The 25,905-nt window shown below is 32.1% G+C and overlaps 1 protein-coding gene across 2 annotated transcripts in view; it reads left to right on the top strand.

Annotated features, from left to right (window-relative positions):
- LOC133183807 (uncharacterized) overlaps positions 1-25,905 on the top strand; it is a 59,118-nt gene that overhangs the window by 15,262 nt on the left and 17,951 nt on the right. For both annotated transcript variants that reach the window (XM_061318720.1, XM_061318713.1), the window contains 26 exons: positions 6,640-6,710; positions 6,806-6,879; positions 10,083-10,165; positions 10,509-10,591; positions 10,716-10,745; positions 11,150-11,176; positions 11,666-11,799; positions 12,158-12,290; positions 12,465-12,586; positions 13,138-13,158; positions 13,848-13,968; positions 14,319-14,456; positions 14,724-14,834; positions 15,155-15,324; positions 15,527-15,686; positions 16,317-16,418; positions 16,718-16,843; positions 17,647-17,783; positions 18,553-18,619; positions 19,701-19,754; positions 20,282-20,389; positions 20,592-20,663; positions 22,513-22,632; positions 22,895-22,927; positions 23,630-23,693; positions 24,960-25,097. In XM_061318720.1, coding sequence (XP_061174704.1) covers positions 6,640-6,710; positions 6,806-6,879; positions 10,083-10,165; positions 10,509-10,591; positions 10,716-10,745; positions 11,150-11,176; positions 11,666-11,799; positions 12,158-12,290; positions 12,465-12,586; positions 13,138-13,158; positions 13,848-13,968; positions 14,319-14,456; positions 14,724-14,834; positions 15,155-15,324; positions 15,527-15,686; positions 16,317-16,418; positions 16,718-16,843; positions 17,647-17,783; positions 18,553-18,619; positions 19,701-19,754; positions 20,282-20,389; positions 20,592-20,663; positions 22,513-22,632; positions 22,895-22,927; positions 23,630-23,693; positions 24,960-25,097 — 2,499 coding nt within the window. The remainder of the gene's footprint in view (positions 1-6,639; positions 6,711-6,805; positions 6,880-10,082; positions 10,166-10,508; positions 10,592-10,715; positions 10,746-11,149; positions 11,177-11,665; positions 11,800-12,157; positions 12,291-12,464; positions 12,587-13,137; positions 13,159-13,847; positions 13,969-14,318; positions 14,457-14,723; positions 14,835-15,154; positions 15,325-15,526; positions 15,687-16,316; positions 16,419-16,717; positions 16,844-17,646; positions 17,784-18,552; positions 18,620-19,700; positions 19,755-20,281; positions 20,390-20,591; positions 20,664-22,512; positions 22,633-22,894; positions 22,928-23,629; positions 23,694-24,959; positions 25,098-25,905) is intronic.

Raw genomic sequence — 25,905 nt, 5'->3', positions numbered from 1 at the left:
GGACTGGAGATACACTTTCATCAGAAATTTGAAGAATATCGTCTCTTTTACAATCAATAATAGCGAGCGCAGCGAGCGGCGCAAAGCGCCGCTCGTCACTGCGAGCTCTAACGACAACGCCTGGGCGAAGAGAAAATTCGGACTACTGCACATTCATTCAATAGAATTTTTTTCCTCAGTAATTCTGACCCACAATGCATCACTTCTTGTTCTCGCTGCTAACTTCATTCACGCGGTAACAACAACTAAAATTTCACAAAAAATAAAGTCACCTTAATTTAATGGATATTGCATGCAGATAGTAGATTAAACGTTCTTTGTTAAAATATGTGCAGTTTTTAAACTTTGTTTATGGAAATGCAGCTAACATACGTCATGTGACGTCACAGTCTAGACGTTCCAAATGTCTCATGAGGTTTGAAGAGGCGGATCTTAAAATGAAGTGAACAATGCGCTCGCCCCAACGGTCGCACCGTCAACATATTAGGAAAATCCTTTAAAAATTACACAAGAGGTTATTTATGTATCATCGTTGATATATAAAATTCTTCAAAAGAAAATGTCTTTTTTGAGAATTCGTTAAATATATCTCTGATAGCCAGGACCTTGAGATCAAGATGAGGCTATATTTAGGATTCAATTAAAAAAAAAAGAAATGTGCACAAAAGTTATTAATTAAAATTTAATCCTCTTTTTACCATGAAGGCTATAAAAGGAAAGTTAAAGCTGGCTATTAATGTAAAATGCATGTTCTATATATACTATCACTCCCTTGGTTGGCGCCAGTTTACAGTTATAAATGGTCCAAGCAAATGCAGATTAAGTGCTTTCCAATGAAAAAACAGCTAGCACCCATCCAAGGACATGCAACCAGTCTTTCTGCTTTAATGATCAATTAATAATCCTAAAAGGTGCATGGGGACTAAAAAAAAAAAAGAAAAGAAAATGTAGTGGCCAATTATCAAGACTCTTGGATTAACTGAGGTGCCTTTAATAAGGCCAAGCTCATGTAGTTACTAATGTAGCTCTATTGTTTTTTTTGTTTTTGGCTTTTTTTGTGCAATTTATCTTGAAAACAGACACTTTCACATTCATCATTCTTTCTTAATTAATAAACTTTTTTTCTGTAAGTTATATATGTACTGTATGTCTTTATATCAGTTTGGTTATATACACAGCTGCTATGTAAGGTACAGAAATGAAATGTAAAAAATTTACCTGTAAGTTTTCTACTGAGTGTTAGACATACTTGAATGCTTTTGTAGCATTTGTTTGCACCTCCAATGCAGTTTTGATATTCTAAAGCAGAATTCGAAGTAGCTAGACTTATTTCATTTCTGTAAAAATCATTTCATAATTTTATGTATATAGATTCAACTGCATGCAAGTGGAGACCCCACAAATGGTTCCAAAAATAACTTTGAGTTTCTGATTTTTATTTTATTCTATTTTTGTATATGATGAAGTCATGGACTCTGCATTTAAACATACATGTAATTTAATGCATTGATCAAAAAATATTTTTAAAACTTTCAAAACTTTAATGTATGTCTTTCAGATGGCTTTCTTCCAAAAATTAGCTACACATATATGTGTCATTAAGCATTTTATTGTAATGAATCCTTTTTATTTTTGGTTTACAATTATTTTTCTTTAAAAGTTATGACCAAACCACTAAGTGCTTTAAATGGAAGTGCCAATGCTTTCTGATTTTTGTGGTCACACAGTTACTGAACATCATGCTTTAAAGTGTTTACTGGTAAATTCAATCTCTTATGCAGATGAGCAAGGACAACAGCTAAGGCATTTAAGTGCTACTGTATATCAAAATACAGTCAAACCTCATTAGCTCAAGCTTGATGGGTCCAAGAAAACTTTGAGATATTCAAGGATTTGTATATTGATGTTAAAATACATAAAGAAAAAGTAGTTTGTACCACAAACTCATTTGACATGATAAATTTCCATGGTATTTGAGATATCAATGTTCAAGATACTAAGTTCAACTGTATCTCTTCTGTACCATATACCACTGGTAGTCTGGCCTTGCCTGTCTGATATGCACTATATACAGCCTTTATCGTATGATAGAGACAGGCAATACCAGTCTAATACCACTGGCTCAGTATGACATTGATATGGTGAACCCATGCCATTTACATGGTGTACCCATGCAAGTAGATGTTAAAGCAATCCCTATTTTAGCCACTCTTACTAGAAAAACTCGGAGCAGGACATAAATAGAAGTTTGTACTTCATTTCATAACAAGTAATAGACTAGTCTTAAAATTTTCACTGGTTCACTTTAAATTTAAAAAAATATGAAGTTAATAAATGGAATAAAAGTCCTATTATTATTTTTAGCAATTTTTAAAAAGTAACATTCACCAAAGCAGAGTGCTTATAAATTATTAACATCTTATCTTCCCCTGTCCAAAGAGGTTTGTTGCCATGGCATTATAAGGTACATTGTAGCAGGGCAAAGAAGACATTTTAATCAGTGTAGGTTTTTTTTGAGAAGATAATTATCCAAGTATTGACAGATTTCAAATTAAAGTTTATGTATCTATGTTATAAAGTACTGTATACACAGAAAATTGGCAGATTTTGAACATATGGAGAGGTTTAAATTTCTGTTTGGCCGTGCTAAATGGCAGCTTTATGTTCCTAGCATTATCCCCATTACGAGCAAGATAGTGATTATCTAGAGGTATTGAGTGATAAATTCACTTTCTATTGTATGTACCTGTGTATACAAACCAATCTGAATTTGGTAGCTGAACATGATTAAAGAGGTTTTTTTTTAATCTTGAATGCATTCATAGGCGACAAAATTGAGAAAGAGTATATTTGTCATCTTCCGTTGTCAAATATGAGTTTATATATTGACGATTTAAGAGCTTTTAAAAATTGGATTAAGTTTTTTTTTTTTCTATATGGCTGTATGGCTACATGGATGTAAAAAATGTAGTTGCCAACCAGACCAATTGGATCCTTTTTATAAGACCTTGCAATGTTTGCACATGAATCATACATAATGTCTGTTTCCTTGAGATTGTTAATTTGGAATTAAGATTGTGAGAGATTTGCGAATTAAAACCACCGTCATGGATTTAATGCCAAAGCTTGTTTTTGCTCTTTAAGACTTATAATAACAATTAGCGTAATAGTGGTATTTTTTTGTTGTGGTCTCTAAAACTTTTTTTTTCCATCTTCTTAACGAAGGATTTTGTCCCTATTTCCTTTCTGCCATTACAAGGTTTGTAGGAGAAATAATGAGAATTTTTTGGGTGCCTGGCTGTCCCATAAGTGTTATGTTCATTCATGTTTATTAGACTTTAATAAGAAAGTAAATGCTGGAAAGGTATTTATGGAGACTATCTTTGTGGATTTTATTGATTACCCTTTAGTTTGATCCATTATGTGCCATTTTCATATCATTTGTCAGAAGTTGAAAACTTTTCTTCCGGTGTAAATGATTATTTTACATATTGACAAAACAGTTACAGTGTGTTTCTTGGAGGAAAAAAAATTTTAAAGACCACTTTTTCGTCGACTAGGAGTTGATCAACAGGGGTATAAAATTACCTCCTTTCAATTACTGGTGGCCTTGGTGAGGTTTTATTAATTCTTATTTGAAAGTGAAATGAGAAATGAGATAATAGTTTACCATAAAAATGTGATAAGATTGAACAACTCTGGCCATCCCAAAGGAAGATAATTTTCAAATAAAATACGGACAGTTTCCTGTGTTTTTTCAATGCACAATTGAAGAGAATTTCTCTTGCGATGCCAAACATTCTTAGAGAGGAAACACATACAGTAGCAACTGAGTACTGATGGGACTTGTATTACATGACCCCATTGTTTAAACCAATACTTTGCCTGAAAACTACACCCCAGTTCAGTCAAACATGGTTGGGACTGAGTGATATTAGATATGTAATTTATTGACATATCAGATTTTGAAGGAAGATTTATTTCTCTGTGTAGACAACAAATGTGAAATTTAAATATACCGTATGTTTATCTGAATAAGTATTTGAGGAGTGATTTATATACACCATTACCAATGTTAGCATTGAAATAGATCTATAAGTCCAAAGTTACTCAGAGAATCAAAGCTTCTAAATGGATGAGAACTGAGTTTGCAGAAGTGGAAGGAAAACAGTTGAATTTTAGGTGACTCAGAGAAAAATGTACAAAAACGACATATTTTCCATGAAAGAAAAGAAAGAGACTTTGGAAAGTCTACCTGGGTCCAGACCTAGAGGCAAGGAGGAGAATAATATTAATACCAATAGTTCCGAGGATGAGGATAATTATTTCATGTTATGGCAGTTTTTAGATTCCTCGGAAATTCTAGATCATTTTGATTTCTTCAAAAATGCAGGTAAAGTGTCAAGCTTCAATCTTGTTTTTAACTTAAATGTAATGTTGGCATAATATTTTGGAAGATGGGGTCAATAAAAAATTTCATTGACCTTAAGAGAAAACTTGATCATATAATCTTAGTACTGCATGGTCAGTACTACATGAGTTAGTTTTTCAAGGGCTGAAAAGATTAACTTCATTTAATAAAGGTTAGATTTATAAGAACTTTCTTATTTCAGTTGAAATAACATTTGCCTTTGATAATGACCACTGTTAAAATCCTCAGCTTATTGGCAGGGGAGTGGTGTTTGTCCATTGAATGTGCTTATGTTGTTACCCAAGAGTAAGGTGACTTATAATGTGTACATTTGTGTGTATTTTAAATTTCAAGTCAAGTGGACAGTTTGAAATAAGAAGTCATATTGAATCAAACTACAAATAAATATAGTACCAGGGTATTTGTTTTCCTCCTTTTTGTGTAGTAATTGTGGACCTTAGATTAAATGGTTTGGTTTTCAATGTAATTTTGGTTCTTGTACATATATAGTCCTCTTCAGTAACTCTCTAAATCTTGAAATTTTTCTTCAGCCATAGACAGACTTTACTTCGGACCATTTGTGTGTATTATGGAAAAGTTCAATTCATAAACTTCTGCTTCACTATTTCCAAATATAATTTGGAAACCACTGGACAAACAGCTAAACAGATCACTTTTGAAACAAAGTGTCCTCCAACCCCCCCCCCCCCCTTCCCAGAAAAAAGAGCAAGTTTTCAAATGGCTGAAACACCCCCTTCTTTATTGGCCCTTTGCCTTCTATGTGAGGTACTTCGCTTAGTTCCCATCTATGAATAATATATCGTGTTTGTATAATTATAGAATTTCTCCTTCAAATGGAAAAAAGAAATTGATATAGAGTGTCAACAAGCTCACTGGCATTCAGAATTTTAAATAGAGTTTTCCATCAGAATTATTTATCAGTTGGCAGTGTTTGCTTTTCATTTTAAATCAAGAATCGATGGAAAAGTGTAAAATTTGTCTCTTTTTTTTTTATTTGGATAAAGACCAGTGTTTGAGTGAATCACTGAACAGGAAATTTCAACTGATCAGTTATATTTTAAGACTGAAAATTTCAGTAAATTGTTTTTTCATATGAAATGGAAAATTAAATGAAATGGAAAAGTGATAAAATATAAATAAAATTTGAGATATTAATATTTTATTTATTCAAAACACTTGTTTTATTTGGAATTTCTACTTATCAGAAATGATTGCAGTGACAAATTAAGGTCTTAATTCACACCATTTCAATAATTTGCCAGATGAAACTTTGAATCAATTTACCTGAAGACCAACATTCAAGAATTTTTTAGGATTTATTTTATTTTTATAGTCATATATTGGATATCTTCAAATGTTACATGACATACTTTGATCAAAAGTCTAGCTTCTAATTGTTTTGTTTCCAATGGTTGATGCTTCGAGATTGTCAGTTGAATGAAAGGTTTGCGTTTTCGTTAGATCACATTGCAGCCACTACAACAAAAGCATAGAGAGCATGATGTCTAAGACTTGTAGACTGATTAAAGTGATGTGCGTAGAATTTATTGTGTAGATAAGTATTCTTTATTAAGGACTTTAATCAGATTATCTTTTAGAAATTTAATCCCTGTAACGTGTGCATATCTGATATTAGAGGAGCCATGACTGCTTTTATTTGCAGTCATTTGAAGACACGTGAGATTTGGCATCAAGGATTGTTTTAAAAATTTTGAAGTGTCTTGGTTGCAGTAAATAGGATTGTATTGAATTGCATGATTGTCATGTTTGAGTAAATCAGTCAAACATCTCTCATTTGAAGTAACCGAAAAAAAAAATTGTATTAGATCTTTAACAGAAACACAAGTTCTTATCAATTTGAAACTAAATGGAAATTCAGGTTTAAGGAAAAAAGGTTAAAAGTCCTGTGTTTGGCTTTTGGCCAAAAGGGTTGGTTGCATGGTCCCAAAAGTAGAAGAAATCAAAGTAAATCTTTTGTGGCCAAATTTTCAGTGTCAAACCTGATGAATTATTTTTGTGCTAGTCAATTTCATGAGAGTCAATCATCTATAGAAAATTATAATGAATGTTAATAATAAACCTTTCAGAACACAATTCAGACTTTAAAAATCAAGGCCATTAGAGATACAGTGTCCTGATGACCCCCTCCCTTGTCCCCTCATGTATAACACCAGTCGCTATATAATTTTACTATGGACTTTTTTCAGACAATAAACTACAGGAAGACCTTCTACGCACAACTCAGCTTGTCTACAGCTATAAAGATGGAAAAGGAATGGTAAGTTGACCCCAAAAAAACATGGAACTGATTCATTTTAAGAACTTTGAAATTGACAGACATCATTTGTTTGAAATATTTTAAATTTGTTTTAGGTCCCAAAGCTTCGAGAACCTAGAAACTTGTATGCTCTTGCCAAAGAACTTGGGCCCCAGCAGGCAGCTAGATGGTGAGGCTTTGACTTAATGGAAGAACCATGTTCAGTTGATAAACTCAATCTGTCAATCAATAAGTAAAAGTGTCTAAAACAATGCCTTATGATAAAGGCATTAGTACCTGAATATTGACCACCGTTCTACTGGTTCAGCATTTAAATGTTGACTTTGTTAATGTCCAAGACCAAAGGTACACTTGACTGGTTTATGTTGGTGTATTCTTGTTTTATCAGTTCTTGTGAACAATGGATCATTTAAAGGGTGTCTGATAATTAGGTCACCTGAGTCACTCAGGTGACCTATTGCTATCCGTTTTTGTCCGTCGTCGTGCGTCGTGCGATGTGCGTTAACATTTGAACATTTTTAGCTTCTTCTCTGAAACCGCTCAACCAATTTCAACTAAATTTGGCATATAGCATCTATGGGTGAAGGGGAACAAAAATTGTGAATTTCATGGTCCCTGCCCCCCTGGGGCCTGAGGGGTGGGGCTAAAACCACCAAAATTAATGCAATCTTTAAAAATCTTCTTCTTTACTCCTGGACATCAAGCAGTCAAACTGTTGGCATCATTGTGATAAGCATTGAGTCCTCTACCAAAATTGTGAAATTCATGGCCCCAGGGTCAGGGGTTCTGGTGCTAGGGCGGGGCTATATAGATCATATAGTGAAAGTGCATTATTTCTTTGAAAATCTTCTTCTATGCTCCTGGGTATTAAATAAACTAACTAAGTATATAGTTATGATGAGTAAGAGTGACTCTTCCAAAATTGTGAAATTCATGGCCCCAGGGGCAGGGGTTCTGGTGTTAGGGCGGGGCTTTATTGATTATATAGTGAAAATGCATTAGTTCTTTGGAAATCTTCTTCTCTGCTCCTGGGTATTAAATAAACTAACTAAGTATATAGTAATGATGAGTAAGAGTACCTCTACCAAAATTGTGAAATTCATGGCCCCAGGGGCAGGGGTTCTGGTGTTAGGGTGGGGCTCTATTGATTATATAGTGAAAATGCATTAATTCATTTAAAATCTTCTTCTCTGCTCCTGGGTATTAAATAAACTAACTAAGTACGTAGTTAGGATGAGCAAGAGTGCCTCTTCCAAAATTGTGAAATTCATGGCCCCTGGGTCAGGGGTTCTGGTGTTAGGGCGGGGCTCTATTGATTATATAGTGAAAATGCATTAATCCTTTGAAAATCTTTTTCTCTACTCCTGGGTATTAAAATCAGTAACTAAGTACATAGTTATGATGAGCAAGAGTGCCTCTTCCAAAATTGTGAATTTCATGGCCCCTGGGTCAGGGGTTCTGGTGTTAGGGTGGGGCTCTATTGATTATATAGTGAAAATGCATTAATCCTTTGAAAATCTTCTTCTCTACTCCTGGGTATTATTGAAACACATTAAATACATAGTTATGATGAGCAAGAGTGCCTCTTTCAAAATTGTGAAATTCGTGGCCCCTGGATCAGGGGTTCTGGTGTTAGGGCGGGGCTCTATTGATTATAAAGTGAAAATGTTTTAATTCTTTAAAAATCTTTTTCTCTGCACCTGGGTATTATTTAAACAAACTAAGTACATTGTTATGATAATCAAGGATGCCTCTTCCAAAATTGTGAAATTCATGGCCCCGGGGACAGGAGTTCTGGTGCTAGGGCGGGGTTATATAGATCCTATAGTGAAGGTGAATTATTTCTTTGAAAATCTTCTTCTCTGCCCCTGGGTATTGCTTAAACAGGCTTAAGTACATTGTCATGATACACAAGGATGCCTCTTCCAAAATTGTGAATTTTATGACCCCAGGTTTAAGGGTTCTGGTGGGGGGGGGGGGCTTCTATTGATTATAAAGTGAAAAAGCAAAATTTCTTTGAAAATATTCTTTTCTTCTTCTGGTTAAAAAAGCAAAGAAGCTAAGTGTATAGTTATGATGAGCAAGTGTGCTTCTTCCAGAGTAGTGAATTTCATGACCTCTGGGTCAGATGTGCTGGTGTGAGGGTGGGGCTCTTAATAATTTAGAGCAAATGCATTAATTCTATTAAATAATCCTGTTTGCTCCTTAGTGTTAAGCAGATAAACAAAGTGATGATGAGCAAACATATGGTCCCAGGGTCAGAAGCTCTGGTGTTTTGGGGGGGGGGGGGGGGGGGCTCTATTGATAATATAGTGAATCTGTAGTAAAAATGCATTATTTATTTTTAAAATCTTCTCCGCACCTGGGCATATCTGAGGCAAACAGAGTAAAAGTTTTTATAAGGAAGGGAATTTTTACCAGATTTTTGAACATCTGGACCATTTGGTCAAGTGTTCTGGTCCTGGCCAGGGCTCTATTAGTTTGTATTCTACTGAGAGGAGTTATTCCCCTTTGCCATTTACTTTTGATAATTTATCACTGTAAATAATGTACTTGAAAGGTAAATAGAGAATTATGCAAAAACTTTTATTGTATAATACAAAAAGTACTTTCATAGTTTTAATGATCAGATAGATTTGTAAGTAGTAGATAAATAAAAATGAGACAAAAATAACTTGTCTTATTAAATATTCATCAAAGACCAAGAGATGCCAATGTAAGAGATTTCAACAAAGGATTAAAATAGTACAGAAGCATTGATAATTTGTTAATATACTGTATAGTGATAGTGATAAATGGGGAACAGATTAGAACCTAATTTATGAACTGTTAATGAATATTAAGACCAATTATTTTGTTGATCATGATCACCCTATTTTTCTTGCTTTTGGGCAACAAAGCTTCACCTTTTAGTTCATTTTATACTCTATGCGTCCTTGAAATTGTTTTATCATACTCAGGTGACCGTTAAGGCCCTTGGGCCTCTTGTATATATTAAAGTATATATTTTTGAAAAATGCCAAATAGGGAAGCCTGGTGTTTGGAAATACATGTACAACATGCAATAAGGCTAACAATCCATTTCCTTAAATAAATACATGTACATTTATTTGCTCTGGATCTTATCCAAACCTTTTTACTTTTCTCAAGCCTTGAAGTCCAAATTACACTGATAACTTTTTGTTGAATTCTGATAGCAAACTAGCAAAACAAGCTGGGAAATAAATTTAACCCTTAAGCATAGATTTTTCATTTTCTGCAATTTTCTTATAATGCATGATCCTCAATCACTGAAAACTTTTTGAAAGAAATCCCCTTTTAATTCATAATTTAGAAATTTTGGTTGTCCAATCTTGTCCTATTTTATTCCAGGCCAGCAGATATTCAAGTCCTGGATGAGAAAGTCAAACACATAAGATACCTGCCACCAGAACCTGAGTTATTTTATAAACCAAGTGAGTCAATGAAATTAATAATTTATAGCAATAAAGTGTGAGTTGGGGGAAAAAGGGGAGGGGTAAAAACACTGTTATGGGGGAGGGGATCATTTAAAGGGTGTCTGAAAATATATGAGAGCATATATACATGTAAGTGTGTGTTAAATTGGGGAAGGGAAAGTTATAAACATACTCAAATGCTATTCAGTAACCATTATATGTGTTATATGATTGAGTTTTATGATTCGAGTACAAGATCATCTGTCTAGAATATAAGATCTGACAATTGGTTTGTTATGTACATGTATTAGGTTTATATATGTAGAGACACATTTTCAAATGTACATGGTGATAATTGCAGCTGGTTGTGAGAAAACACCAATGGTACGGGGAGAAGAAAATGGAGGCCGCCTGGTGTTTATGTATGAACCCCGTTCCACATTTGTAAGTACCCGTACACTTGTTGATGCATTGTAATGCTGAAATTTAATGTGCCAATGATAAAGTAATGGTATAGCAAGACAAAAATTAACTTCAATATACATTAGTATTTTTGTTACTGTGCCAGTTTACAGAGAGTGTTTCCCAACCTTTGAAGGTAAAGTTTATTCAATGTTGGGTTCTGTTTAGTTAGTTTATTTAGGAGATTAGGGGTAAAAAAGGCCAGTTTTACTTTAGAAAAAGATGAAGTTGAAATAATATATTTGATATATTTGGTGTTTGAAATTTTTTTGGAATTTTTAATTTTTTAAAAAAAATTTCTGTGACATTATTTAATACAGAAGAAATAGTCAATGTTAAGTCAAGACAAAAAACCATGAAATTCTTTAAAATGAAACAAAAGAAAAACTATTAAAGACATTTTGTTGATCTTAAAATATGAAATTTGAATAAAGAGGCACATTTTGTGAATGTGAATTTTACATTATAACATACAATGTATAATGAATTCAGCTATGGTGGTTATAGCTCCACATATAAGTAGAATTTTTATCATAACAGTCACCTAGCCCAGGCCAAGAAGAGGAGGTATATGACTTCATTCATTATTTTGTTCAGTTTTCCATTTTTTTTAATATCCCCATTTGGAACCACTGTAATTCAGTTTTCTTTTGACAAGTTTACAAATTAGAAAGTAAAATTTTCTTTCAGTCTGAGAGCGTTTATTGACTTAAAATATCTTTTATTTATAATAATTTTAAAAAATGCGTATGTACTACATGTATTGTTGTGATTATGAAGTTACTGTATACTTGGAAAATTTTAGCCATAGTCTTTTTAATATCTCAATGGCTGAAGTTTAAACTAGCTAGGCTATTTTAACAAAGTATAATTCTAAATGTTAACATTTAAGAAAATCAAATTTCTGAAGAATATGATAAACTAGATTAGACAAATCTGCATTTATTTTAAAGTGTTCAAGTCATATGAAGGAGGTCTATGTTTTAAACCCTTAAAGTGAGGTAGTCAGTACACTGTGATTAATTTGTAATGTTAATTTGTTATGTTATCTTTCAGTTTGTGAGGTCCCGTGTAGGAGGACTTCGCTCTGGACCTCAGAAGTGCAATATTGACCTCGAATCTGAGGAGGATGAAACTCTAATATTTGAATCTCGGTTTGAAAGTGGAAATCTTGCCAAAGCTGTTCAAGTGTAAGAATACAATAATTGTCAGACTATTCTGAAATATTAATTTCAAGCAGCAGTAAACAATTTACACTATGTTAATTACAATTCTAAAATGAAATGTTGAGGTTCCATTTTATGTATGAAATGAGATAGAAGGAAAATGCATACAGTCAAACCTTGTTATTTTGAATGCAGTAGGGTTGAGAAAAAGATCTAATCATAAGATATCTGAGGATTTGAGACATTGAGGTTAAACATAAGTAAAAGTGGTTGGGACTTCCAACTCATTTCAACATAATATATGGATATAGTATTTTAGATAATGTATTACCTGTGTAATGACTGAGATATATAGTTATAAGTTGACTTTGTTTTTTTTCAGTAATTCCACTGATTATGAGTTGTGGTTGAGATACGACCTCTACACAAACAAGCATACACAATGGTTCTACTTCAGGGTATCTAACACTAGGGCCAACAAAACATATCGCTTCACCATCGTCAACTTCATGAAGGTATTGATTCAAAAGAATAATATATAAGTGGGTAATTTCTTTCAGTTGTCTAGTTTTCAGGTCACCTGAGTCACTCGTATTTCTAGTTTTTTAATTTGTTTTCATTATACGATGATTTTTTTTTTTTTACTAATTTGAATGTTTAAAAAAGAGAATTTGTCTTGTCTTTTTCAGTCTGATAGTCTGTACAATAATGGAATGAAACCATTAATATACAGTGAGAAAAATGCTCAACAAAAGAAGATTGGATGGGTGAGAGGTGGAAGTGACATCAAGTACTATAAAAATAATCTCAGGTAAGACAGCTTTGGTCTACAGGAGTACGGATGATTAGAATTTGTACGTTATAGAATGATAAAGGCTTAATTCCTACTGTACATCAAGATAATAAAATATACATTAATGAGCAAACAAATACTTTATACAGGGAAATTTTCGCCTCCGTTATATTTGTTATCTTCCGCCCTTAGACACAAGTGGGAAAATTTAAGATGGGATGAATTCAAAGAAGACAGTATATTTCCTTAAACAGAACTGTGACTGGGCAAATTTAAAATGGGGCAAAATTATTTACAAGTGTGAAAGAGCGAAAATAACACAGAGGCGAAAATAACCCTGTACACAGTAACCTTGAAAATCATTCCTGTGATTCTGTTTGGAGATTGATCACAATATGTTTTCTAAGACATTTACGTAATTGATTAATATTCTGCAATGATGTCATTACATTGTATAAACAAAATGCAGATATTCAAATATTAAATTGTTAGTAGAACTAGATATTAAAACAATCATTTGGTAATAAGAATAGATTCAGATATTATCAAATCTACATGTATATATACAGTTTATCTGGCACTATCAACAGGTATGTTGTGCACCTTCTAAATGTCAATAGAGCTATAGTCAGTCATGGGTATAATTGTTGTATTCTGAACAAAAATACTTTAAGATGCAATTTTCTTTTTAAATATTTCATTTTTAGGCACTTTTAAGAAATGTTCTTGCACTTACCGGTATATTTTAAATTCAAGTTTAAAGTTACAGTTTGACAGTAAAGGTTATATTATTTGTTGAATTTGGTAAAAACTTTTAAACTTTTAAATACACACATATACTTAAAGAAGCGATAATTTTGTCCAAATGATTTTGAGCATTGGTTTGAAAAGGAATAGTTTAATGTGCTTATATGGAGAAGGATTGATGACATAGTATTGGCTAGCATTATTTTATAGGCTCTTGTCCAAATGCTTTGTTTGACTCAGTGCTAATGCAAGTTGTTCATCTAAATTTTTTTTTAAAATATTGGAGTGTTAATGTTACTTATACAGCTTTCAGAGGATTAAAATAGAGAAAAGGCATATTGTTGGCTTTGGGAAAATACTTTGTGTTGTGTTGACATAAAAAATTGTTCTATTCTGCAGATATGGATATAGAAATGATACAATTTTTTTGATTTTTGCAGAGCTTTAATTCATGGCTGTGTGTATACCCATATATTGTCAGTAAAATTTATATAATGAGTATCTGAACTAAGTAGTTTCTGTTTTTGTATAGGTATTCAACGTCTAAATGTGACAAGTCTTTCTACTCTCTGACGTGGACTGTGAAGTTTGAACACAACCATGACACTGTATACTTTGCTCACTGCTTCCCATACACCTATACAGACCTCCAGGTATGGCGTAATTAGGTCTACAATAAAACTTGGTTATAAAGTACTCGCTTACGAGAAAATCCGGGGTATTTTTTACCAATCCCGACAAGGACTTTTCAATATGCTTCTTGTACAGATGTAAAGAATCTCAATGAAATTTTGATCCCAGGGACTTCCTTATATTAAACAGAGTTTTACTGCATACCTACAGTATTAGATTGGATATTCATTGCTTCATAGACAGAAAGTATTGATTTGTCAAATTTTGAAATTATCACACCTGAGAAATACCCATTAGATTATCTTGCAATGAAGTCTGTTCTCATGGTTGGATGACATCAGATCATTTGATTTCTTTTATAACTTTACAGGACTATCTTCTGGACCTCAATAATGATCCAGTGAAGAGTAAGATCTGTAAACAGAGAGTTCTTTGTCGGACACTGGCGGGGAATCTAGTCTACCTACTCAGTATCACCTCCCCCACACAGAACCCAGAGGACATGAAGGTTAGTTAAACTGAACCCTAGGCTTACCTCACTAACTCTTACTCAATAGGGCCAAGAAAAAAAACTTAAAGAAATTCAAGGATTAGAGATGTTGAGGTTGAAATACATAAAGAAAAAGTGTTAAGTACATCCAACGCATTTAGACATATATCCATGAAATTCGAAATTGTTTGTGGTGTTAGAAAAAATGTATTAAATATTTTGACATTTAATTAATGTCAAGAGTAAATTAAATAAAAATGTTTTCAATTCTCACTGTTTCTGCAGCACAAGAAGGCTGTTGTGATCACGTCCAGGGTACATCCAGGGGAGTGTAACTCTAGCTGGATGATGAAGGGCTTCCTTGACTACCTGACAGGAAATTCTGCTGATGCGAAGGTAAACTACTGTCTACTGTTCCTCAGTACTGAGCAAAAATTGTTGGACACTACATACCACACTTTTCAGTGGTGGGTAATTCTGTGTTGTTTTATGGCCTGAATATCTGAACTCGGTCTAATCCTGGGTGGTTGAAGCAAAGCAAAATTCAAAATCTACCAATATCTTACCAAATCTGTAGAGATCTTTAGCTCTTGTAAAGGTGTCTATACTCTGTTGGATCACATAGACACATAGCTTATACTTTTTACACCTCTGTCTGAAAAAAAACTCTGCATATGATAAGACAACATTTAAGATTGATTTCCTTTTACTTTCAGCTGCTTCGTGATACTTTTATTTTTAAAATTGTGCCAATGTTGAACCCTGATGGAGTGATAGTGGGTAACTATAGGTGCTCTCTAGCAGGGAGGGATCTCAATAGAAACTACAAAACGGTGCTCAAGGACTCCTACCCCTCAGTGTGGCATACCAAAAACATGATCAGAAAGTAAGGACAACTGAACTTCTATTGACAAATTTTAGGAATTTAAGAAAATATGAATAGAGAATTGAAATCCATACTTTTCTTTATTCAAAGACTTATTTGTAAGTCCTGTTCTTGTATACTTCTGTATAACATTCCTTATAAAGTTAGAATTTTTAATTTATTTTACTTATTAAATTTAAGATATTATTTTTTTTCTTTGCAGGTTGTTGCAGGAAAGGGAGATAATTGTGTACTGTGATTTACATGGACACAGTAGAAAACAAAATGTGTTTATATATGGCTGTGAGAATAGACACAATGCAGAGAAAAGGCTGAAGGAGAGGGTGTTTCCACTCATGCTCAACAAGAATGCTCCTGACAAAGTATGTTGTTGTTACAGCCAAGAACATACATATTACTTCACACAAAAAAATGCTGCAAAGGTCTTTTAATTTCTTTCAGGTTTAATTTATTTGTTAAGATCCCTGAAAGTTATCATCATTGTGAGATTGCATGATAATACAAGACAGTGTTTAATTTAGTACAGTGAAAACTGTTTAATTCAACACCTGTGCAATCTGTTTCACTGTGAATTCTGACCTTCTGTTTTACTTTAAACTGTGTAATCTGACACCCTGTCCATTCTGACACAAAATCTGTCTCCCAGTTAGATTAGGATTAGACAGGTTTTACTGTATATGATCATATTTTTTGTAGTTGTTAGCACATTATTTGCAGAATCTATATTTTTTGTATATTGGTTACCATGAAAATAATTAAAATCAAATTTATACACAAAAAGGACATTTACAGTGATGACTTGAGAAGAGATAATTTATTTAAAATTATTTAATTGTGATATTTTGACTGTTTGCCATGTAAATATTAGAAGGAGTCATGCAGAGTTCTTAACTTGATAAAGAGTACTGAGATGTAGGATAGCAATTCAGTTACAGGTATATTTATTTTTTTATTATTTGCATTTCTTGAAAAGGTTTTGTTCATTATCACAGTTCAAGTTTGAATCCTGCAAGTTCAAAGTACAGAAAAGTAAGGAAGGCACAGGCAGAATTGTCATGTGGAACATGGGCATCATGAACAGTTATACAATGGAGGTCAGTTACGCATAATTTGTTAAGATTTCTAATAGATTTTCTCTCTTATTTCAAAAGTTCTAAATTGGGAAGAATTATTAGAAAATATAGTAAATCTTGTTTATTCCAGATGTTGTGTATTCTGAAGTCTTGCCTATTATGATGTTAATTTTTAGTCCCTTTCATTAAATTTCGATGTTTTAAATGTTGTCTAATCTGGCCAGTTTCTTTGGAACCAATGGTGTCCAGATAAGACAAGTTTTACTCATGTACACATATTTTTCCCTATGCTGATGATGTGAGATATGGTTACTCTCTAGGCCACATTTTGTGGATCCACGATGGGCAAAAAGAAAGGTTACCACTTCAGTATGGCTGACTTTGAGGCATTAGGATACCATTTCTGTGATACATTACTAGACTATTGTGATCCAGATAACACTAAAGTAAGAAACTAAACAATAATAAAACACTAACAAGATATACCATGTTTTCATATCTAATATTTCGTGAATTTTGCCACCATTAAAATAGTTCAAGGTTATATGATAAGGTTCAACATTACCTGGGTAATGATGTTTGAATATGTTGTGTACTAACTCAGATTTCACTTTGAAATGCTTGCCTACATGATGTTGGTGTGAAAATTTGAGGAAATACATAAATAATGGTAATTATATCAAGTGCATTAGAGTTTAGCCACCATTTAAACAAGCAAACACAGTAAGCACCAGCTTTGAGAAACAAGTCTGACATTGTAGTCTTGTTTGCCTCTCTGATTTTTTTTTCCTTTTGAAATTTTGTTTTAAAGATTTGTATCATGATATGATGATAATGGAACTATGAAATTTGCATGTGCATGAACAGATGTTACCCACATTACAAACATATATATGCGCAGGCATGATTTTGTATGTATGTATGAGGGGGGAAAAATGGCTGTGACCTTCAGACTTGTGCTTTGATTTTGAAATACACATGTACTATTTATTTTCAATATTATGAGAAACATGTACTTCTAAATACTGTAGAAAAACTTTACATGTGGTTTTCAGAATGAGATCAGCTTTGTCGCATTTTCCAAGGATTTCTGTTAGTTATAGGATTATGAACAAACCAATCTGCTAATTGTATTTGTAGTATTTCTGTTAGTGAGGTAGTCATGTTGTTATGGTCATTTGATGAAAGAAAAATATTTGGTAGCCAAAATAAACTGCAGACATATTCATGTTCTATGAATATTTTGTAGACCTGCAATATTCTTCTTGAACTTGAGGAGCGCTTGAAATGGGAGATAATGGTTAAACTCCAGAGAATCTCAACAACAACTACGACAGACATCAACGACATCAACCTTAGTGACTACTCCTCAGATGTAGAGTCAAGGTAGGAGCTTAAATAAGCTCAGGAAACAGAGGGACAAAGACAAAATTAGGCTAGATTCTTAGGAGCTCTATACATGTGCAGAAATGACAGGGTACAGAGGAATAGGGGCACAAATAGGCTAGAGCTGTAGGAACTCTGTAATGGGGATGGGTATCAGCAAAAATTTCTTATCGTGATATATCATGATTTTTTCCCAAAAATATCACGATAAATCTTAATATTTTTACACACAATTTTTACTACAATTTCAAATGAATTTCCTTAATATTTCTTAAAAATATGCTCTAAAAACCTGACTTTACTTTTTAAATTTTTATTTATTTAATATAAACATGTTTGAATGCCGTTATTTAATTGTTTTCAATATTTTTTACACTTTCTTTAATTGTCATTCAATAGTTTGAACAAATAAATGAATAATTTCCAGAATTTATAGTTATGTACCAAATACCAGTACTTTAGTCTCCGTATCACAATACGTATCACTCAATAAAAAATCATGACATACCAGTATACCGATAAAATCGCGCATCCCTACTCTGTAACTGTGCAGAGCTGTAGGAATTCTGTTATTGTGTTATCTTTTTGAGCTATGCATAGGCATATTATTTAATTGTAATTGTTTTTTAGACATTGACCATAATTATATCTTCCTCTTTCAGCACATAATATATATTCAGCTTTTCTTAGGATCCTGGATAGTTTTATAAATCCCAGAGACATGAAATAAAGTGTGTAATGTTTTCTAAAATGAGTGTTTATTTTGAAGTGATGGGGGATCAGACAGTTCAGTATCTGATGGACCACCAGTCCATCTACAATTCAACGCCTCCAGAGTAAGTCTTCATATCACCTTTATATGATATTATATGAATTATTGATAGAACTTAAATGTTTTTGAAGGGTAATTTAAAGGAATAATTTGTAATAATCATTTTTCTTGTCTTTTTATTTCCCACTTTGACAGGAACAGAATGTATGTACTATGCAATGCATTTTAGAGCAAATATTCATTCCTCTGCAAATAGCATTTTTTAACTGTCTAAATTTTTATTGGAAACCCTCTTCAAGAAGTTATATTAAATACATTTTCTTAATACTTGTACTGTACAGCACATTTTTATAATTTCATTTTTTATCAGCCCTTATAAGAGCTTATAATGCATAACTACTAGTTAAACTCTGTATATATTCCTCTAACATTTTAGACAAGATTTATGAGTTTAATTCACCAGTACATGTAATATTATCCTTAAACTGCATGAACCTATATGTTTTCAATTGCATGAAAATACAGTATTATTTACAATCCTGACTTATGTTTTTTAACCATATAACTGTCGATAAAAGGATAAAATCTGCATAAATTAATTTTTACATTAAAAAAAATTATATCTCAGTCTGACATAAATTTTTTAAAATCATTTCATTTCAATCAATCATCTGTGGACAATATTAATTGGTGAGTGCTTTTTTGAATCAGAAAATTTATATTGGTATTCAATTTTTTTTTTTTTAAATACCTCATTTTATTTCTTTTCTTTTTTTTTTTTTATTTGACACTAATGTTTTTCACTTCTGATTATCTACCTGACATATTTCTGTAGTTTTATTAGCCAGTCTAAAGCATCCGGTATGAAAACTTGCAATGAATGAAAATTTTCATTTTCGCCCTCAAGATAGTGATAGGTTTTACTGAATACTTTGTTGATCAGTACTGCATCAATATTCCTAAATTATGTATAACATAATCTTAATCATGGTAAAATATTAAAATCCACTCAGATCAATGAAAATTTAAGATGTATCCAAATTTGGGCATTACTTTCATCCTGAAGACTGTTAGATGCATATTATTTTTCCTCAAGCTTATTTAATCTCACTTGAGCAGCAACTTTTTATTACTTTTTTACACAGCCAACTCGACCTCATTCACGACCCTGTATTCGGGTCATGCCATTTGATTGGCAGGTAGGAAGTCACATGACAAAAGTGTCGCAATAAGAATTTTGAGACTGTTAACCACTGACAACTGAGACATGTTGCTTACCTTGGATAATAATAATAATACTAAAAAATTGAAATTAATCAATAATAATTAACTTACCAAATCCCTTCACATGGTTTTGTCATTTTTTTTTCTTTATCATTATTTATGTTTATTTAACTATTTTTTAATATAAACTTAAACTGTAGAAGAAGAAAGTGGCTTTGGTTTGAAGTTTTGAATATTTTTTTTCTTGTCAGTTATAATTGTGTGTGTTGCAAAAAAAAAAAAGGATGTTTATGTCTAGGCTTGATACAGTGTTTTATTGACTATTTGTGACCTAATCCTATGATATATAAAAACTTATAATAATTAAGATCAAATCTGGATATTACGATTCATGTATTACGCTATAAAGATTCTAATATCTATTCCTTATGAATCATTTTTTACTTCAATTAATTGTTAAAGTAACGAACATGTGTTTTATTATTGCAATGTTTGTTAACAGCCTACTAAAAAGAAGAAAAAGTTGAAGACGAAGAAAGAGAGGGACCGTGTCAGAAGTCTAAAACAGGAGGAACCGCCAAAAAAGCCAGCCCAAGATAGACCTGCATCTGTAAGTCTGCAAATCTGTGATTGTAATGTTATGATGTATAGAATGAGATGCGTGCTACTTCATTTAATATAAATGTAAATAATAAAAGATATTTGACACGACCTTAAAAAAATCAAAGTGGATCAAAATACATTATGATATATTTTAATGTAAATTCTTTTGAGCTATATATTTTCTTATAAAGTTTCTTAAACATTTCTAGGATCCACATGCTTGTGAGAAGAAACCACCTATGTTGACAGGGCATCAGCAAGCACATGCAAAGCAGGAAAAGGTATACATTTTTTAATAGACATTAGATTCTAATAAATAATATCTTTTTAATATTTTCATGTTATTTTATAAAGGTGTAAACCTTTGCTGATCAGTTTTTTTCTTACTGAAATAATCAGGATCTGAGAGGGCCTTAACTTGTTTTTTTTTTTTCTTAAGATAAATTTTCACATTATACTCCATTAATTTTATCCGAAGTTTTACACCAGATTTTTGTTCTAGTGCATTTAATAGCTGAGTTTGTTTATACAATGTACTTTGTTGAAGTCTATTTAAAGTAAAGATAAATGGTTGAAAAATGAAATTGCAGTATTCATTAAAATTTGTACAGGTAAGAAAGGTGATGGAATTTTAAGGAAAGCCATGCAGTTTTCAGCACCCTTACGTCCCTGTATGATATTTCGTAGTTATTCCGTAGTTATGTCCCTTTAAAGATTTTCTAAAACTTAGACTTTTTATAAACAAACCAAACCATTCTGCATGCCAGGTGATTGCATTAGTTTGAATGTTTTCTTTTTTTTTCATGTTTATAGTAGGATTTTCTTTTTTAAATTGAAAAAAAATGTTTTGACTAGGCACTTTTTTTATGGGTGGTAGAAGTGTGATTAAAAGCAGGTGAAGGGAACGAGTTCTTTATTTATAAACAACCCAATATTTTATTGATTAGAAAACGGATTAGTTTCCCACTTTGGTGAAGAGGCTGCTGTAAAATATGAAAAATAAGAAATCAATTTTGATGGCAGGAAAAACATTCTGATAATTCTTCTCTTACAGAATCCCACAGATAATGTAAGATAGTTCAATTTGGCATCATCTTGTCATAGCTCTATATATTTAGAGCCAGGGCCCCAGGCTGTTGAGCTAGTGTCTTTGTATTTGGAGTCCATCTTTAAATTATTTGCATTGGAGGAAAAAGAAATTCATATATTTTTTTCTTTTTTTCACAAGTAGAAGCTTATATTTTTTCAGCCATATTACGGAGTTGCTCCCCTTGAACTGCCACGGATTGGCCCTCCGTGGAAGTAACTTAGGTAACCAGTGTCAACATTCAGAGCTTGAACTAGACATTATACCTAGCTGGCTAAAGAAAGCTATTATGTTGTTCATAGACAGTGCTCCTTCATATTATATGAACTTACAAATGTTGCTTCATTCAAAACATTGAGTAAGAAAAAAAAGTCTGAATTATTTAATTGCATTTTTGAGCTTATTAAGTTCAATAAATATTTTCCAATTACTTTTATATTTGAAGCAGCATATTTTTTGCCATTTTTTGCATATTGTAATTTTTTTTATATCCTGATATGTTCCTTTTTTTTTTAATTCTTGCACCACATGAACTTGCTATAATAAACCATACCTTGATAGGCACTTTCTTGAAAGGCCACTTTTCAAATAAAGCTTAAATTGACAATTCCAGCCATTGAAGAAAAAATCAAGTAAAAGAAAACAAGATTTTGAGGTAGAGAGGTAGACCATGACTTTAACACTGGAGAAAAAGATAACTTGCTTCTAAAACTCAGTACGGGTTAATAAAATATAAACTATCAGTATTTATTGCATGTGCCATATAATAATATATATTCATGGTATATATGAAAAATAACCAGTCTTATTTTCAGGGGAATATATAATTGTCAGAAACTCCAGGTTGCATGGTCTTAATTCTACACAACCATGAGTATCTGACCAGGCCCCATGATCTGCTTTCTATTTTTATCGAAGAAACCTAATAGGTCATTAAACAGATATTCAGATCAGCAAAGCTCCCCCAAGCCAGTAAAATAAAAAAATCCATGCAATATTTAAAAAAGCCTAAACCATTAAATGACAAGTTATGATATTAACAGCTGACTTCACCTCCAACTGGTATGAAGTATACATTAGCTGTAAAGAGGCCCAAATCTAGTGAGGAACATTCAACACAACCGATAATAAATGATGAGAAATCGGAACAACGTGCTCGAAGGGTAATGTAGACACCTCCTCGTGAATTTCATATTGAACGGCCTCTGTTCTATAATTTCTTCCACTTCAATCTCAGCAATAACCAGCACAATTAATTTATTTTTTCACATTTTGACCGAAAAAAAAAAAAAAAAAAAAAACAGCTCAGAAAATATTTATATACTTTCATGTTAAAATATAGGAGAATGTATGGAATTATTTTGCACTTTTTCATTAATGTATCCTATCTAACAATCATCTTTGACTTCTTTAATTTTATATTAGGCCTACACAACACTTTTCAATCCTCGAGACCACGTAAATATGTTAATTAAATTGCCATAAGACCTCTTACTAAATGAATGTTGATCAATGTTCATATTTATGCTTCTTCCAATTTTGCATTTTGGTAATTTCATTGTAGTTAATTTACAATTCCATGATCAATCATATGGCTAAAAATTCTCGAACGGGATGTAAAACAACATATAATCAATTGATTCATATTTAAAAGATTAGGTGATCAACATTTGTTTATAAGCGGAGGATACAACTTTATTAATTTCCTTACAGCAGCCTACGGTTTATCTATAGAGTGTGAATTCTTAACAAAAATGCATGAATTTTAAAATTATATATATATATATATGTTGTCAAGTGAATTTCATTACATATTCAAATAATATTGATCAATTAATGATTTATAAAGCAAAATCAAAAAGCTTTATATAAAAGATGGTGGTGGGATGACAGAGTTTATTAATTTTGGTTATGGAAAACTGAGTGCAGATTTAATCGTAAACTATGTGCATCTCTAAGACATAACAGTTGTGACTAAAGTGAGCAAGAAATTTTTGTTGCAGGATTTTGCTTTGAATAGAATTTCTGCATTAATTTGTTATTTAAAGCTGTCATTTAAAAGTGATGTTTCAATTATCTACATATAAATACCTCAGTTTTGTATGAATGATTTTTTTAAAAATGCATTTTACTTATTACAAAATGCCGATTCTTTTACAGAGTGACTATCTCGAAGCTTTGACAAACGCGTATCTCAGAAATGGATTGCTGGTTCAGGACCAAGGTAGGGCATTTAACAATTAATTAGAAGAATGATGAATGCTTCTCTCCGCAGAATGATGGTGATCTTGCTACATAGCTTCTTAAGCATGATCTGATCGGAAATACAGAGAGATAGATTAAGCCATGATAGAGAAACTTGCATGTGAATCAAGTTGTAGAAGCATGCATATTATAAGGCTACTGGAAGAAGAGAGAATTTAATGTACACATATACTGTAGTCTCTTTTAGTTGTCCACATAGTAATTACAGCATTTAAAAAAGTAAGCCACTGACACAATTCAATCTAAGTAAATATTTTTTTGAAATGCACAAGAAAAAACATATTGCACTTAAATGCCTTGCTGGAATTTTCCTTCTAGGATCTGAGGTTAAATCAAACAAACCCTATCCAAAGAAAGGTACAAATAGATAAATGGGAACCTAGTTTGGATTGTTTGAAAAATATATCTCTATGTATTTGGGTTGGAGGTGAAGTCTTTTTTTCTGTAAAATTTACCCTATACAATTTGGTAAAGGATGTTTCAGTGTAGGAATGGAAAAATGTTAAAGCTGCATTGTCCAGCTAAAAGATTTCTAAATTTAATTTTAAGAAAAAGCATTATTAATCATTTTTTATGTTGGTAAACAAAAAAATATGAGCAATCACTGTTTTATTTCATAAAAAGTAATAGTGAAGAGAGAAAAAGAAAACAACTTAAAAATCTGTTCCATTCCTTCCTACTTGTATGTTTTCAACAAAAAATTCCATAACGCATAGAATTTAGAATATAGTTGACATCAACCAGGACATGATAAACATCTTTGACACAGTCATAAAGTTTCAATAAGAAGTTTGTACAAATATATTTATAAGCCATTACAATGAAGATTCCAATATCTTTATGACTGTGTCCTACTAAGGTTTTGTAGAGTCAGATATGGTAGTGTTTCCAGAATTTAGTGCCATGCAGTATCTTTAAAAAGGTTTCTTTTTCACTTAATTTTCTTTTGCACAGTATCTCTGCTGAATTGGATTTTCAAGTAAATACATATAAATGATAAAATATCTGAAATTTTAAAAAAAAAAGTTATAAGAATGTAAATTTTCATATGAACAGTGCAGTTCTGGTCACACAACTATCACAGAACATATGTTTATAACCATCTACTTTGGTGACTTAGATTACTCTATGGTGAGGTGGGAGAGTGCCACACTATGGCCGCTTTCTTGTTTTGTGTAATCACGCAGCATGATATTGTCTTTCTCTGCCTTTTTTTCTCCTTCAGCAGCTCCACATTTCCGTTACTCGGGCAACAAGGTATCTCCGACAATTCCTTTTAATCTGGACGGATTGTGCCCTCACCATGAGCAGACATTTGCTGCTCAGTATATGGCACAGCAAATACAAAACATAAACAGTGGAGGTAATCAGGAACAGAGTTATCCCCCCTTTTAACCTAACTCTTTTGTGTCTTATCTGTGTGAGTTAAACCCTTTCTGCTTTTCTTTCACTGTCTCATTGTCATTTTGCACGTTGTGTTTATTAGTGCATTGCAGCTTTTGAGATTTTGCTTTTTTGTGTTTAAATAATATGATTATATACAGTATATATATTTATTGAAATGTTTCTTTATTTCTTTGTTTCAGCTGAAATAAATTAAATTTTAAAAATTTAAAAACTAATTAAACTGATTGAATTCTTTCAGTATCATAATGAAAAATGCCAAGATTTATGAAATAAGACTACATTTGATTATGTCTTTCATTATTAGCTATATTTGAACAAGGCCCAGTAAAATCTGATAGAAAGTGTAAGTTCTAGTGTAGCTGGGCTTAATTAGCAGTATTCATAGAGTAGCTGTAGATATCAGATTGAAATAATGATTTTTTAAGAATTAACTTTTATAAATACATATATAATTACCTTACTTTGTATTCTTAACATTATTAAATAATTGTTAAATTTTTTTATTCCTCATACATTATAAGTTTACCAATAACAGTCTTCTTTTTGCAGCCTATTTTTTTTTCTTTCCTTAGTACTAATATGCTGTGCTGCTCATAATCTAATCTTGTCAAGCTCCTAATTTCTAAATTACTTTATACACTGCAAAGTTTGACACTCACTTTTTTGCTAAAACTGCTAAGTTGCAGAATGTTATAAACATACTCTTTATTTAGTCTGGCGACTGCCAAAATCTAAAATTTTAGATGTGGGAACATATGTAATGA

The sequence above is a fragment of the Saccostrea echinata genome, unplaced genomic scaffold, assembly GCF_033153115.1.
Source record: "Saccostrea echinata isolate AGI-Se365-2 ecotype Australia unplaced genomic scaffold, CSIRO_AGI_Sech_v1 ptg000001l, whole genome shotgun sequence".
NCBI classification, from domain to species: Eukaryota; Metazoa; Mollusca; class Bivalvia; order Ostreida; family Ostreidae; genus Saccostrea; species Saccostrea echinata.
This window is presented reverse-complemented; position numbering and strand designations above follow the sequence as displayed.